The sequence below is a fragment of the Colletotrichum fructicola genome, assembly GCF_000319635.2.
Source record: "Colletotrichum fructicola Nara gc5 chromosome Unknown KSG_Nara_v1_contig01, whole genome shotgun sequence".
NCBI classification, from domain to species: domain Eukaryota; kingdom Fungi; phylum Ascomycota; class Sordariomycetes; order Glomerellales; family Glomerellaceae; genus Colletotrichum; species Colletotrichum fructicola.
Genome location: NW_027094051.1, coordinates 4,354,919 through 4,370,026, shown reverse-complemented (window position 1 = coordinate 4,370,026; position 15,108 = coordinate 4,354,919). Strand labels below are relative to the sequence as shown.

Genomic DNA, 15,108 nt, shown 5'->3' with positions numbered 1-15,108 from the left:
TCGGTCGATTGCGGTGCCGGGGCTCGGAGTTGCCTGTAGACCACAACCGGAGTGTGCTGCGTTGCAGAAATACGTACTTAGATGGCCTGCCAAGGTATGATCCACCTTTAGCCGATCTGACGCCATCGCTTCCGACTTTCTACACAATGAATTCTCTTTTTCCCTCTTTGGTTCCCCCCTCCCCCCCGTCACGCTGGCCCAATTAATAGTCCGTTACACACCAAAGCTTCACCCGAGACCAGGTGCACTGCCCCTCAACCCCTCCAGAGCTGGTTACAAACTCCAGCTAAATTCCCACAACAAATGCTCATTGCCCTGAAAAGCCTTGAAAACTGTGTGAGCCGGTGCCTGCGTGCTCCACGTCAGATGGGCCGCGTTTTGTTGTGCAAGCGGGGGCGAGGGGACCAGAGCAGAAGACATTCCTTACCTTGGATGACTTGGACGGCACCTACACTAATATTGTACCTTAGTGAGCCGTCACTTACAGAGTAGCTTCCATGACTTCGGTATAAAACTCCTGACCTGCCGTCCCTTGGTCAGGGCTGAAACATTCTGCGCGCATCTTGTAACTGTAAACTCTTTGGTCATCCTTCCACTCTCTTCCACCCCCCCGACCTCTACTGGACCACTGTCTATTGATTCGTCGTACTGACTTCCACAATGGCTACGTGAGTACAAACTCCACACTTGATTATTATCGCTCCTTGGAGTTTGCGCGCATCCTCTAACTACCTGGCCGGGCTCTTCCACTGTGTCGCCCTGGCCTTGGCTTCGTGACTTCCTCCATCCGCTTCACATCTATCCAGTGCGCAGCGCCTTGACTGATCGAAACGTGTTGATCTTGTAGGAACATTACATGGCACCCGTCGCTTTCCCGCCATGAGCGTAACCAGCTGCGTCGCCAGCGTGGCTTCACCATTTGGCTGACTGGCCTCTCTGCCTCGGGCAAGTCGACCGTGGCGACCGCTTTGGAGCAACATCTCCTGCACCTGGGCCTTGCTGCCTACCGTTTGGATGGCGACAACGTTCGTTTTGGCCTCAACAAAGATCTGGGATTTTCTGAGAAGGACCGGAACGAGAATATTCGTCGTATCGCAGAGGTACATTGCTCTCCCCTCTTTCTACGCACGCCACCAATTCAATGCCATGTTTTTTGCTTACCTGATGCTCTCCAATAGGTTGCTAAGCTGTTCGCTGACTCCTCGACAATCGCCATCACTTCCTTCATTTCTCCGTACCGAGCAGACCGTCAGGTTGCCCGCGAGCTGCACACCCAAGCGAGCCAAAGCGACGACGACGCTATCCCTTTCATCGAAATCTTCGTCGACGTCCCAATCGAGGTGGCAGAGCAACGTGATCCTAAGGGGCTTTACAAGAAGGCCAGAGCAGGCGAGATCAAGGACTTCACTGGCATCTCTGCGCCGTATGAAGAGCCTGAAAACCCCGAAATCCGCATCAGGACCGACAAGTCGAGCGTGGAGGAGTGCGTCGCGCAGATTGCCGAGTGGTTGATCAAGGAGGGCCTCATTTCATCCACCAAAGCAGCTTAAAGTCCACGTTCTTGCCTGTGACGGCGTTGCGGTTTCTCATCTAGTTGCGTGACTACAGAAACCGTCAACTCGTGGCAGTCAGAGCTCTTATTCGGTCTTTGCCGCTTTCCCCACGTGCGTCGGGTGTTTTGTGGATACATAGACGTATGGATATTAGAGCCCTCGTTGGTGCATTACTCCGTTTTCACTTGCTAAGCCTAAGGAAAGTCGAATTCGTAGTACACATACGCTGTGTACTCGTGACCCTCGCCTCCGCCCAATCCAGCTGCTGCCATCTCAGACGACAGGGTTGCATCGTCTTTAGTGATTTTTCCACGCTTATCTCGCCCAAAAGCATTGCCTCCCAGGTAAGAATAGTTGGAATCGAGGGAAGTCTTGACCTTCTTAGCCAGCTTTGAGTTCGTCTGAATAGTAGGTTAGCACCGTGGACGCGGGTTGATTGCGAGAATCACTGCGCGATCACTTACCTTTACTAAGACGCTGACATAGTCGAGAGGAAGCCCGTACCGCAGAACTGCCTCGACAAAGACGCGAAGTGCTAGAACATGAAGCCATATCATGACGCTTTCACTCCAGCCCGTACGTCCGATTCTCAAGGCTTCTCCCCACGTCTTCTTCTCTTCGCGGGCTACTCGATCAAGCTCGCGCTGTTCCTCCTCCTTGCCACCTTCGACGTATTTGTACTGGCGGGGTGTCCACTTCTGTTCGCGGCATTTTTGTAGGAACTCGGCGCTATGTTTCTTGAAGGACGTGGCAGAGTACAATGTGAACTCGTCATCCTGAGCTACTTGTGCAGCTGACCGTGGAACAACCATGGGTGCAAGCGTTTCGTAGCTTCTCAAGAAGTCCTTCTTGGCATTGTTGGGCACAACTATCAGGTGTGTCTCGAGGTATTCCGAGTCTTGAATAAGGATTGCAGGGTCGACAATCGGCGTGAGCGACTTTGTCGCGAGGTTTCCACTAGCGTCAATTTTACCATCAACAATCTGCAACACTTTGATCCTCGGGTAGTACTCAGGTAGTGAACATACGTTTGCTTGCGCTGTAGTGTGGTGAAGTTCGTCTTGACCGAGTTATACTGATTAAACTTGCTTTTGACATCGTTGTCGGTAGTGATAAGTTCCTAGTGTTCTCTTGTCAGTCATGCCTGGCAGTACACCTTTCGGAAGCTCTCAATCGTAGCATACCTTTTGCAGCGTATCGACAAGCTCGCTCAAGCTCTTGTCGGCACGGTATCGAACTTTGTTCCACGAAAACGAGCCTACGTACTGATCGGTAGGCTCTTGGAAAAACAACATTGTCAGCGGTTTATGACGATGTCAAGGACGAGAATGGACGCGGGTGAAATGCATACTGTCGTTGACCATCTTCTGCTGCGCAATTTTGTCCTCATCGCCATCGAGAATCGACTTCAGTGAATCAGCAACCTTGGCGACGACGGCCTCGCAAGTAGATTCCAGCTTGGCTAGGTCGTCGGCCTGTTGGACCAAGGCATCCAATGTGCCGATCTTGAAGTCTGGGATGTTGAAAGGCCGGACGCTGCCATTCTCGGGCGAGATCGTTGCGCTCAAGGAAGCGATGGCATCTTCCTTGTCACTCGAGTCGAAGATGCCAAGGGGTAGAGAGACAAGGACGTATTTGGTAGACATGTTGATGATGATGGCTAGCAGTCCATGCGTATCAGCAGGTGAGCGCGGTAAAAGTACTGGCTAGGGAGCTGGAACGATGACGATGGCGGCAACGAGTCGGAGCGATCCAACGTGAGAGAGCTAGCTTGAGGTAACAAGAGGTCTTGGAGGGAAGGCTTAGGTAAGGAAGCTGACGGGCCTGAACACCGAGTCGCTTTGGATATTAGGGGAAAGTACCTGACACGACGACAGGGGTGGTTGGCGGAAGCGATTGCGACGCTGATATGAATGTTGCAGCCCCCGAGATGTTGGTCAGTGTGGAGGAACGGGCTCAAATCTACCTTCGTAGGCACCCTCAAACATGCCACAGGTGTTCGTTTGGTGGCCTTGGAGGTTTGATGAGAAAAAGGATGTCTTGAGGTGCCGGGAAGAGAAAGGACAGCCAACGTCTGTCAACCTAAGGTTTAGGTCCAGTGAATGCCACCTCCCTCTGCTAGGAGCATCGCACAGCCGCGTCCAGGAGCGGGCTCTGTCCTTTTGGGGCGCTGAGCTCTGGGCAGCTAGCGGATTAATGCACCTCCCCCCTCAGGTGAGGTGCCTACGGGTGGCAGCTGGGCTCTGTGTCACTCGCGATCAGCCATCAGAGTCCTGGCCGTACTCCGCGTCTACCGCCTCCGCACCCTTAGGGCCACTCTTTGCATCACTTCTGTTTCTCGTTCCTCGACGGTCATTCCGAATGAAGTTTTGGTCTTGTTCCCTCTTGCTCGGTCATCGACGTCGCGCCCTCGCTGAACCACTCGCAAGCTGGTCTGCCAGTACCACTTCCCGTTACGCCATTCGCTGCGTTGCTGAGAGCCAAGCCTTCACGCTGTGATGCTGCCGGCGGCGGTGTCTACGCAGTACAGCCCATAGCGCTCACCATCCCACTTTGCCACGACTGGCCGACCCATGATGATGTTGCACTCGTGTTCTGCGGCCCAAATTCGAAGCAGTTGACTCGGAGAATCACCGTAAGAAATTACGGGCTATTGCGAGCGTCGAATGGGTCGCGATTCCCATAGCCTGCTCGAGACCCATCTCCACGCCACGAATCGACGGCCCATCGTACGTCCCTGTGTAACCAAATAGTATTAACACTACAACAAGTAATCGCGCCGCACTCACAACTACGGCACTGGCACCGGCCCCGACCTCGGCCTATTTGCGTTTGGGAATGAGAACCAGTCTACAACGTGGCATACGCTTACAGCAATGGCTACTATCGCAGGTTCGCATTTCCCCCGTCAACTGCTCGTCACTTGCTCGTCACTAGCCCCCCTGCTGACCATGACCTTTTGCAGCATCACTTCAGACGCTGAAACCGGCCGCCGCTATTTCGAACGAAGAGAAAAGCACTTCTGACCAACGTACTTCGCAATCACCCGTTTCAGCTTCTGCAAGCCACAGAGGTTCGTTGACCAGACTTGTTTCTCCATGCTACTGCTCTTCTGCGGCAGCCCTGCTTGTTGTCAACTCTGTATAGCTAGGCGGGCGGCTGACTCTCAGGCAACAGGCGAATCTCATAGTTTTGGGATTTTACAACACACGGGGCCTCCAGTGCAGGATGATATTCCCGGCCTGTACAGAGATGGTCGCGTTCGGAATCCAGTTCCAAGCAAGCTGAAGGGCAAGACCGATGCCAGGAAGGGAAACTTTGGTGTCATGCACATTGATCTTACCACTACGAATGAAATTCAAGAGCGGGATGCGGCGGCGAAAAGGACGAGTGAAGGCACCCAGCTTGCGGCGAAACTAGCCCAGACAGACAGATACGTTCCCATCAGGCGGAGCAAATTCGCTTATCGCCCAGGAGATCGAGATACTTCGACATACCCTCCAGCTCCTCGTCATCGAACCTCGCCCCTCACAGCCGCCGAGACCAAGGCCGAACAAGCTCGGTTGCTAACGCTTTTGCGTGGTCTTCATCCGGTTCTGGTGGTCGATCAACTGTGTAAAGCGCTGGCGTTCTTCGGTGGCGTTCCCGGTGCAGCATACACCGATGAATCTTTTCCGGACAGTGCTGAGTCCAATGGTCCGGGTTCACTCTTCATCGGCTGGCTAGCTGAGATCTTTCCAGCTCTTGGTCCCAAGTCGTTGTCCAATTCGCAACAGTCAATAGTGAAACGTCCAAGGGGACGACCGAGAGGAAGTAAGAATGCAAAAGGGAAAAAGGAGAAGAGCCTCAGAAAACGTATCTTGTTTGGTGCCCGTTCATTACAAACATCAGAAGGTCGTCTTCTAGGCAACGGGTCTGTCCAGGAGGGGCCTGCAGATGACAGTTGGGTCGATATCGAAGACGCAGCACCCCTAAGTGACGGAGGTAATGCGACAGGAACAAGGCGTGATGCCACTGCCGATGACACCGCAAAAGTATCTCATGAGAGTAGTTCCGTAGCGGGGCCGAGTGTCTCCGTTGAGGAGGAACCCATCAGTGCTGTGCCCGATGCCTCTTGCACACCACCTCCAAGACGGCGAGGGAGGCCTAAAGGATCGAAAAACCGGCCAAAGGATGGTGTTTCCGTCACGAATTCTGAGCAGCAGAAAGCTCCTGTCACAGACCATGATATCATGCCAGCAAGCACGGGATCTGAAGTATCCAGCATCAAGAAGCGGAAGCCAGGTCCTGGCCGCCCCAAAGGATCTAAAAATCGACCGAAGGAACCAAGAACAGCAGTCCAGACTGGCAATGGTCATCGACAGTTGGTAGAAAATAGCCAACATCACGGGCAGGAACGCAATATGGTCGACCATGGGACCGCCGGGCCAAGCTCTCACCATCCATCTATATCAGCACCTACAGGGTGTGGATCTGCTGAGCCAATGAGACCTTCCAATGCGGTGCGAATGACACCCTCTGAGGTTTCTCGGCAATGTCCTGCTGAGGTTTCTGAAGCCGTTTCCATTATCAGCGGTGAGTTGAGAGGGGCGAAGCGGAAACGCAAAGCCCCCCCAACCGATCCCAATGTCGCGCAAGCTACCGGACCAGCTTCTATTGACCCCGAGGTTGCTACCCAAATAACGATTGACACAGCATCAGATCCCGTAACTCGGGAGGTGCCTGCGTCTGAAATGACCACCAATGCCGTACCTCTGGGTCAACCTGGCAATGGAATGCAACAGTCAGCTAAGAGGCGGAAGCCAATGAAGGAGATACCACGACAACCTGCTTCAAGGAATCGCTTTGGGTCGTCCTCGGATCACAGCCAGACTGTCTCAACAACAGTTGCAACTAGCTCGCATACTTCGCAGCAGAGACCATCTACAGAACAGATTAACATTCGCAATGCTAACGCGGAGGACCATGCCGAGATTATACCCTCACAGACTATAAGCCAAATGAGCATGTCTATCAGCCACTCGACACACTCGCAAAGCACCAGCTCGCATCAAGATGGGCCTGAGTTACGTGGTGGCTTCGGTCCAAGTCGTGCCCCTAGCAGCATCGTTCATCAAGCCCACGCCAACGAGTCAATGGCCGCCGGCGCCTATCCCATATCCCTGGCGGGCGACTCGCCACCGAGCATGTATAGCAACAGTCACTCTGTTCAGGGGCAGTTTGAACATCAAGTACCGCAGCGTCAACAGCGGCAATCACATAGCCAGCAGCGGATGCTTCATCAACAACTACAAGCCCAGCAACGGCAACTTCAGCAGCACGAAAAACAGCAGTCGCAGGAGCCGAGACAGAAAGCCCGTGTCCTTGACCGTTCCCACATGAATCAACACCATCGTGTGAAGCCGACTAGTGGACCAATTTCTTCGTCAGTAGGACGCGATACGAACGCCTTTGGTGAACCTGCCAACGATGGGGTGTATCAGGGGCTCATGACCCAGCAGTCACCCTTCGGCACACAGATGGCCATGGTGACATATCCTGACGGCCACTACAGGAAACCCGCACGTCGTTCAGGACAAAATCAATCGCCAGCTTTTCAGAATCGCCAAGTCCAACACGCAGCTCCCACGGGCATGCCGTCATTCCACGACTACTCGGACCCAGCATTCTTGGAAATGACAGGCCTTGACTCTACGAGCCAGGCTAGCCTGTCCATGGGACAACAGCCTTACGGTATGACCAGCAACTCTATACAGCGGCCATCATCGTCACTTGGTGCACCATACCAAACAGCTTCTGAGATCAGCCATTCGGCATCTTTTGATGGCTCTGTGACGGAATCCACACTCAGAGAACGAATGTACCATACTTTGCGCCGTCAGTAGGGCGTAGTTGCAAGCTTCTGTAATATCCTATCCTTAGTTTTTGACGGCGCTGATGAAGACTAGTCTTTCCAACTTAGTAATCAGTTGAAAATCAAAGCAGCCTCACGGTGTATCTGTACAGACGTATGATTAAACGTGTCACGAAGTTCACGACTGATGTTTTTTTTTTTCTGGAACCACTTATTTGAAGTTGGGGTACTATAAGGCAGTGTTTTGCCCTGACCAAACGGATATCATGATTTTGTTTGTAGGTAGATGGATAGATACCAGGAGTATCGGTTTTTAAAATTAGCCAAGGGAATTCAAGACGGTTTGACACCTTCGTCTCTACCAACTGTTTCTGCCTCTCCATGCTGAATCACGACAAAGAAGATTAACCAGATAGGTTACGGGGGGAAAGACAGACAAATAAAAACACCCTGAACGGCCAGGCTGAGCTTTTTCGCGCGTCAACTTCCCATGGCCGCTACCCTCGCCGACCTAAACGCCAGTATATGCTGAAGATGCCCAGTCATTCTCAAACGCCATCAATAGAGTCTTCCTCTATAGCTTCAAGTGGAGGACGCACAGATTCAGGTGTGCTTCGTCCATACCACCATTCATCCTCCTCTTCCGTACCATCGTCTCGGATCAGTTCCAGCATAACCTGAGCATTTCGCTTGATGTCCTGCGTACGCTCAACAATACCGCGTTCCATTATGAGAGCCTCCGCCGTCGTCATCCAGATTTGCTGAAGGCTTGGTAGGTCCTCGAGTATGCGGCGCACCTGATCCCGTCCCAGAGGCCCCATGGGCATGCCTGCCGCGAGACTGGTATTGAATATCAGGTTGGTATCGCAGAGCTCCACAGTGTCGTCTAGAGATGTTCGAGAAGTGCGTCGTGCTGGAAACCCTGCCTGCGGTGAACCTTTGGTGGAATCTCTGACTGATAGTGATGATTTCTTGCGCCCGAGTCCCATGATACCTCGTCTTTGCTTCGGGACCGGTGACTCGACGGCATCTTTAGCTACTGCATTATACCATTCGTCAACCGCCCCTCTTCTGCTGTTGTATCCCTTAATCTCCCAAAGCCTCTCAACCTGTCGTAGACCGCCCACGCAAAGGATCGCAACGTGGATTTCGTCGGCTGGCTTCTCTTTCAAATAACCCCTTAACGATCGTTCAACGCGTCCGGCATACGACGGGGGACGTAATCGTCGACAGAATGATGAAATTATGAGGGGGAAGACTTGATGAACACGTAGCAACGTCTGGTCGTCATACATATTCATAATCTTGACCTCGATGGGGTTCAAAGTATAGGGCTCATGCAGCAAACCGTGGCCCCCATGATCAACAATATGTTGCAAATGTAGTTTTCTGTACGTCTCAAAGAAATGAAAGACGGTGAACAAAAGCGGAATCAGTCGTCGACGCATTCGTTCACGTTGGGTGGCAAACTCTTGACGTTGGGCATCTGTTGTTCGCAGGAATATTTCCTTGGTGATCCATTCACACATTAGGAAGGACAACTTCGCAGCCACATGGAGACGGTGCCATAAACCGCATAGATGGTGGAAGTTGGCAGCGGATGGATCTCTCGAAGGATAGAGTCGCAGAGCGTATGCTGGAATGTGGTGATCCAGGTGATAACGAACTATAGGCGCCTCGTTAAAAGTTATAAGTGTATGCCATGCCTTCGATACCCGGCGTAGGTTGAGGACGTCCGTCAATGGTAATGACGATATGATTTGGATCTGAAGCTCGGTGGGCAAATCAAGGAATAGTTGATCGAACGGGAGCCTGTATATTGTCAGGAACAGTGAAAACGAGATATGAATTCAGGATTTAGTAAGGTGTGACAAACGTCTTTGGCCTCGAACCACCTCCGGCTTGCTCTGGCAGTTCGGCGTGTGTTGCCGAGGACTTGGAATGAAATATGGAACTCTTGGATCTTAGACCGAAAAGGCGACTCTTCTCGTGACGCTTCTGATCTGCGGGCCGAACGAGTTCGACATCGGCCTCGGTTGCTTTGGAGCTACGGAGTGGAAGGATAAAGGTGGACGGCGGCTGCGAAGTCGTATGATGAGAAGAGTTAGACTGTGGCGACGGGAGGTGAGGATCGCGAGACTGAGACGGTAAATGAGCTTCCTGAGCTGCCCTGAGTTGATCGAGTTTCGTGAAATAACGCTGGGAAGCGAACTCGGTGAGATGAGGCGGATCCATTTTCCTGCTACCGTACTGGACGATGATGCAGTAGGATGGAAGGGTTGAAGCCTAGAGAACCCAGCATAAGGGTGCCCGACTGATCGTCTCTAGTCGGTGCGGAGAGGGCCAAGCGAGGGAACAAAACTGTCGACAAAGCCAGACATTCGCGTCTCAAGCATGGCTGAGCATTTGGTAGTTGTTTTGGCAATAGAATCGAGGGACGTAGGGAACGAGTTTCGCGGAAGCGGATTGGTTAAACGTTGACAGCGGAAAGGTTGGGTCGATAGTTTGGTGAGGCACGGTAAGCTGTCGGCCTTTTTTCGACAAGTCTGGCGCGCACCAAGCGCGAAATCGTGGGATATCGATCAAAAAGGGAGCGCGCAGAGAGTCGAAGTTGAAGTCGGAAGCGGCGGCAATGTCGAAGAGGATCGTTGACCGATTTTCGGGTGACGTTTGGCCGCAAGGTGAGATGCGATGTTGGCTGGGGTTGGCGAAGGTGTCAGGGAAAAAAAGGATGAGCGAGTGGGCGGGAGCGGGAGAGAGAGCAATGCAGCCGGCCTGGAGGAACAGAGAGGGAAGAGGTGTGCAGGGTGTATGTGGGAGTGGGTGTGAGTATGTGCACTTGGCGAAGGTACCTTATCTGAGTCTAGGTGCTGTAGTCCCAGTCCCATCAGTTATGCTCTCCCTCCCGTCCCCTTCTCTCAATAGGTACTTTTAGGTTGGTATCTCAGCCTCTGTCCCGAATAGTGGTCGGCAGCACAAAGTACTGTAGTGTGCTGGGAGTGATGTAAGGTTCCTCGGGCACAGGGGCGCTGTGTCCAGCACAGCAGCGCTTTGCATAGCGCCTTTTCCAGGTGCGTAGGCGCCTAAGGTAGTGTATTGAGGTACCTTGCCTTGCGAGTGGCAGTGGCACTGGACCGAATGAGACCGTCAACGAGCGCCTACAACGAGTCGCGAGAGAGGGATCGGCCGTTCGCTCATTCTGGGTGGCCCGGCGGTATGTGCGGCGAATTAGTGGAGAGGCCCAAGTGAGAGAGGGCACTTACTTGTTAAGGGGCCCGACCTAGACACAGTTTCGAAGCACTGTACGTATCCAGTGCGGAAAGTTGCTCGTACTTAGCCTGTTTCTTGCACAGTCAAGCTGATGGGCCGGTAGTCGGGGAAAAGGCTGGATGTAACGTGCACAATTCAGGCTGGCACGGTGAAAAGCGGGAAAGGAGAAAAAGCGGCCGAGTAAAACACCGTAAAAGTGACCGGACGGAGCGCTGCCACCCCACAATTGCGTCGCCTTACATGCGCAGTTTAAAATTCGAGAAAGAATTTCTCTTTCTTGCCAGTGGCAGCCGCTTATGTGCATTTGCAAGACGCTCTTGCTTGTAGTAGGAAGTCGGTCGTCCCAATGCGACCACTTGACCTTGAGGTAAGGTAGACGATGATAGCGTTTGTTGCCGTACCAGTATAAGTCCAAGCACCGTCGCTTTCTTCAAGTCAGACTTCCAACTAAGGAGAGGAAGAAATCCTTACATGGCTTGAGCCTCATTCATTGCTTTGCTTGGTTGCGAGTGGTTGGACGAATCTGTACGTGTGGTTCTTGACACCCTAACCGAGAATCTATCGTGTGCGACTGAAAGTTCCAACTTGTGCCACTGGGTTTTGCCGTTTCGGCGCGATCACTCGGGACCATCACGGTGCAAAGAGCCTTGCATGCTTGATCTGACCCAGAGTAGAACCCGGCGCAACATGGGAACTGTGTCCCCGACTGGTGGGTCGGCTTCCGTAGAGCATCTTCACTTTTGCCTCCCGGAGCATCAATACACTTGACCTACAGACTGACCGGGCGTGGCCGGCGCCGCCGATCTGGGCTCGGTGATTAGGTGGGCCTAACCATTCGTGTGGGGGCGGCTGGATTGCGGAGCTACGCCTCGGGATGGGCGCTGGAAGATGGCGAGAAGCAACGGCGAGACACACAACGAGAAATCGCACTTTGAGGTGTATCCAAGTTCCGCTCTGTGATCTACGGCCACAATGACAGTGATGATGTTTAATTGCATGTCGTAGATTGCTAACACTAGCACCCGATGGCTTGATGATGCGACTGTTGTACATACTTCAGGTAGGGAAAATCTGACCAACACATGGCCAGCTACCTATCATGGGGTAGGCACGTAGGTAAGGTACATATCGGTATGGCCAGCCAGCGAGTGGATAGAAAGGCAGGTATCTGTGGCCATGGACGCGGCAGATTCGACCGAAGTCGCCGAAGTTGAAGCGATGAAACCGACTCGATCAGCTTAGCGCCGTCTCGGATAGGACAAGCAGCGTGGAGCTAGCGGGGTTGCGGACGTCGGGGCTGGGGACGGTGGATTCTGGACACTGGGGAAGGGGAGTCAGAATGGCGCGAGCTGTAAGGTTACCTTGAATCGTGCCCACTGTCCTCTCTACTCGTATGGGTGCCTTAGCCTGCGAGCGCCCCTCGGGCCTACCGCGGCCTTTCTCTGCCACCTCCCTTCTAAGGCGTCTTCACATCCACCCAGCGTGTTTTCCGGGCTTGCGTTAGGTGAGTACACCTCGTGGCACTGCGCTGCGGGCGAGACACATTGGTCTCTGTAGATTTCCGGCTATCGGATACATACCTGTCCGTACGTACTTACCTAAGATACGGAGTCGGCGCGGATACGGATACCGTAATTAGACCCTTTCCTTGTGGTCGAGTTGTTACTGCTTATGAACGGAACATCTGAGCCTGTGTGTGCTTGATGAAGCAAGGAGGCCAGCTGTGCAGGCATGATGTACAAATTCCTATCGTTCACCACCAACTTTCCACCAGATGTCACCTTCTTACGGGCACAGAAACACCTTTGATAGACACCATGTCAGAATCGGCCCATACGTGGATTAAACGCAGAGCTGTCCCGTGTAGCAGGAGAAATCCCCGTTCCTCTGCAGCCCTCGTTTTGCTTGTCCTCCGTTCGTCGGGCTTTCCACCTCTCCAGTCTAGGTACCTTACATCACGCTCCATACAAAGTGACAACACTAAGGCGGCAGTAAACCCGGATGTGATTCTCCAGTTCAACTCCACATTGGGTACTCCGCGTTCTCTCCGCGCAGTAACCTGCAATTGCGGGCAGGATGTCTGTTGATACCCTTGAAGCCTAATAGCTCTCTCTCTGACTCTCAAGTCGTTGAAAAAGCACCCCACTGCTACTACCTACTTCCAGGACATTGTCCTCACGCCAAGGCGTTGGCACCCTACTCTTTCCGTCGCACGCCACGGCTGCGACCGTGAATGCCCAAGCATGCTCCCGTCTTTGCTCTGCCTGCTAATGGGGAGTTGAGACTTGGTAACTGGTTCTGGATCATCCATGCCAAGGTCATGCCAAGGTCATATGTAATGCCAACACGGGCAACGCGTTTGGGAATACTTGCCACATTATCTGTACCTGCCCCGGCATGATCAGCCTACGTTGGTCCCCAATGAACCAATCAGCCACACTTCGGGTTCCTACGCGAAATCCGTGGTCCCGCCTCAGCCGTGATCCAACATCCCTCAATGAGGTGGAGCCCGCGTTGCATCACTCTCTATTCGCCGGTCTCTGGTTCGGTATCTCTTCCTGCATCCCAAGTTTCCAGCCGTCTAACCAACACTGAAGGTGTTGAACTGCATTTTCGCCAGCGGCCTCATCCCCCTGCCCCCCTTTTGCATTCAACCCATCTCTTTCCCAACCACGCTTGGTGTCCCCTTTCCAGTAGGCCACTATTGCCGGCCGCTATCCGCCTGTAGTCCAACCTCGCACATCGGGACTTCGGTCAAGTTGTCGCCTTTGCCAGAGGTTTTGAAGACGACAGGCTAGTCTTCCGTGCATGAGTAGCCTTTGTTATTCGCGTCAGTGTCCCGGTCTTCAAGTATTCCGCGTTCGCCGCGCCCCGCACCGCGCCGTGTCAGGGTCAGATCTCGGCTCTTCCCCAGGTGGAAAGAAAAAGCCAAAACGCAATGGACGGGCCGAGTGTGACCCAGCCGTCCGCATCGCCGTCCTCGTCGGCGCCGACCCCCGATCTCCCTGCCGAACGGTACAGATCTGACCGCCCCTTGCATGAACCTCCATCTGATCCTGACACTTCAGACCTGCCTGCTCTAGCTCGTTTCGAGTTTCAGGCGGGCAGGGGCAATGATGGCACAAAGATACTCATGGTGGAATGGAATGCCTCCTCAGGCCCGCAGTCATTGCTGTCTGCTTCGGGGACCTGGCAAGTTTCGTGGGAAGGCAAAACAAGTCATGTGCCGGTCGAAGACGAGGAGACGGGGAAGAAGAAGCGTATTTATTTCCTGCTGCCGCCAGGGGCAGCCGTCCCCTCGGTCATTACCATCGCGCACCCAGATGGAACTGCTTTCACCACCAAGTCACTGCCGGCTCTCTTCCCTCCAGGCCTAGGTGCTGGAAACTCAGTGATTGGGGCAAGAGGCATATTGCATACTATCTGGGCCAAGAAGAGACTTGCCGAGCTGGAGGACGAAATTGTTTCTGAAATGAAGACAAATTCAGAAGGCATTGGGCTAGAGATAGCCTACCAAGAGCGCCAGTGGATCGTTGAACAATTTGGTGTGAACCTCAAAGTCAACATGGGTGTCAGTGGCAGTACCCCGGCGGTTGCACCTGCACCCCGGGCTCCGTCTAGTTCTATGTCGCCAAAGTCACCTATTGGAGGGAAGCTCGGTCAGAAGCTCAAGGGACTAAAGCTGGCAACATCGGCGGCGGACCTGGTGGTTGGCCGAGCTGGTAAGATTCCCGCCGGCACCTTGTAGTTGCGCCGTTGAACCAAACCTAACCTGAGCTTGCTAGGGGAAAACAACTGCCTTCAACCCATATCCTTCTCGCCCGCTTCGAATGACCTAGCAGTTTCCTCATTTCCGACCTTTGCACGGCAGGGCCATTCCAAGGTTCGTGGCGATGCTGCCGCCTCGCTGGATGCTGTACTGGTTAACAACGAAGCCTACGTGGAGGGGAACGAGTACGACCAAGAAGAAGATCTCTTTGCACTTCCTATGAGCCCCCGCAGCCCCGACATGGGACGAAGTCCATTCAGCCTCGAGTAGCTTTAGGCATATGTTACTATTCATTACATGCCTACTCGTCTGGGACATCACTGGATCACGCATGACATGGGGTGTGTTCCTGGCGTGTATGTTTCCTATATAGTCGCAGATGTACTGGGCAAGTATGTCAAGGTTCGGACAGTATCATTGACCAAGTAGGAGCTTCCGACCGTTCCCACTCACTCGTTCGGTGTTATGTAGCGTCCCGCGCTGAGTGGATCATTGCTGTCCTTTTGGATATTCGTCTACTCGAGAGTAGTCGGCTTACTTGAAAGCCCTCCCAACGCATGCTTCCGTGAGTATGACCCAGTAGCAGCTTGCCAAATTCCTTTGCCACTCTAAATGAAGATATTCGACAGGCAGTAAATCTCCCACCGGGCTGGAAATATGAT

The 15,108-nt window shown here is 53.2% G+C and overlaps 5 protein-coding genes across 5 annotated transcripts; 3 read left to right on the top strand and 2 right to left on the bottom strand.

Moving 5' to 3' along the window:
• Positions 1-660: 660 nt before the first annotated feature.
• Positions 661-1,550, top strand: MET14 (Adenylyl-sulfate kinase; the record flags this gene model as incomplete). The annotated part of the gene is made up of 3 exons (XM_032030128.1): positions 661-668; positions 848-1,100; positions 1,179-1,550. 3 exons carry the CDS (start codon positions 661-663, stop codon positions 1,548-1,550), a joined length of 633 nt encoding a protein of 210 aa, XP_031890497.1.
• Positions 1,551-1,747: 197 nt separating this feature from the next.
• Positions 1,748-3,541, bottom strand: vma5 (V-type proton ATPase subunit C; the record flags this gene model as incomplete). The annotated part of the gene is made up of 7 exons (XM_032030127.1): positions 1,748-1,954; positions 2,018-2,510; positions 2,582-2,673; positions 2,738-2,832; positions 2,905-3,213; positions 3,416-3,457; positions 3,520-3,541. The coding sequence occupies 7 exons, from the start codon at positions 3,539-3,541 to the stop codon at positions 1,748-1,750; spliced, it is 1,260 nt and encodes a 419-aa protein (XP_031890450.1).
• An 888-nt stretch (positions 3,542-4,429) lies between these two features.
• On the top strand, positions 4,430-5,370 carry CGGC5_v001230 (uncharacterized protein; the record flags this gene model as incomplete). Its single annotated transcript, XM_066150794.1, has 4 exons — positions 4,430-4,445; positions 4,519-4,626; positions 4,731-5,249; positions 5,309-5,370. 4 exons carry the CDS (start codon positions 4,430-4,432, stop codon positions 5,368-5,370), a joined length of 705 nt encoding a protein of 234 aa, XP_066009642.1.
• Positions 5,371-8,935: 3,565 nt separating this feature from the next.
• Positions 8,936-9,642, bottom strand: CGGC5_v001229 (uncharacterized protein; the record flags this gene model as incomplete). The annotated part of the gene is made up of 3 exons (XM_032030123.1): positions 8,936-9,073; positions 9,123-9,219; positions 9,284-9,642. 3 exons carry the CDS (start codon positions 9,640-9,642, stop codon positions 8,936-8,938), a joined length of 594 nt encoding a protein of 197 aa, XP_031890625.1.
• Positions 9,643-13,615: 3,973 nt separating this feature from the next.
• On the top strand, positions 13,616-15,107 carry CGGC5_v001228 (uncharacterized protein; the record flags this gene model as incomplete). Its single annotated transcript, XM_032030122.2, has 5 exons — positions 13,616-14,399; positions 14,463-14,696; positions 14,820-14,848; positions 14,918-15,011; positions 15,076-15,107. The coding sequence occupies 5 exons, from the start codon at positions 13,616-13,618 to the stop codon at positions 15,105-15,107; spliced, it is 1,173 nt and encodes a 390-aa protein (XP_031890407.2).
• Position 15,108: the final 1 nt, after the last annotated feature.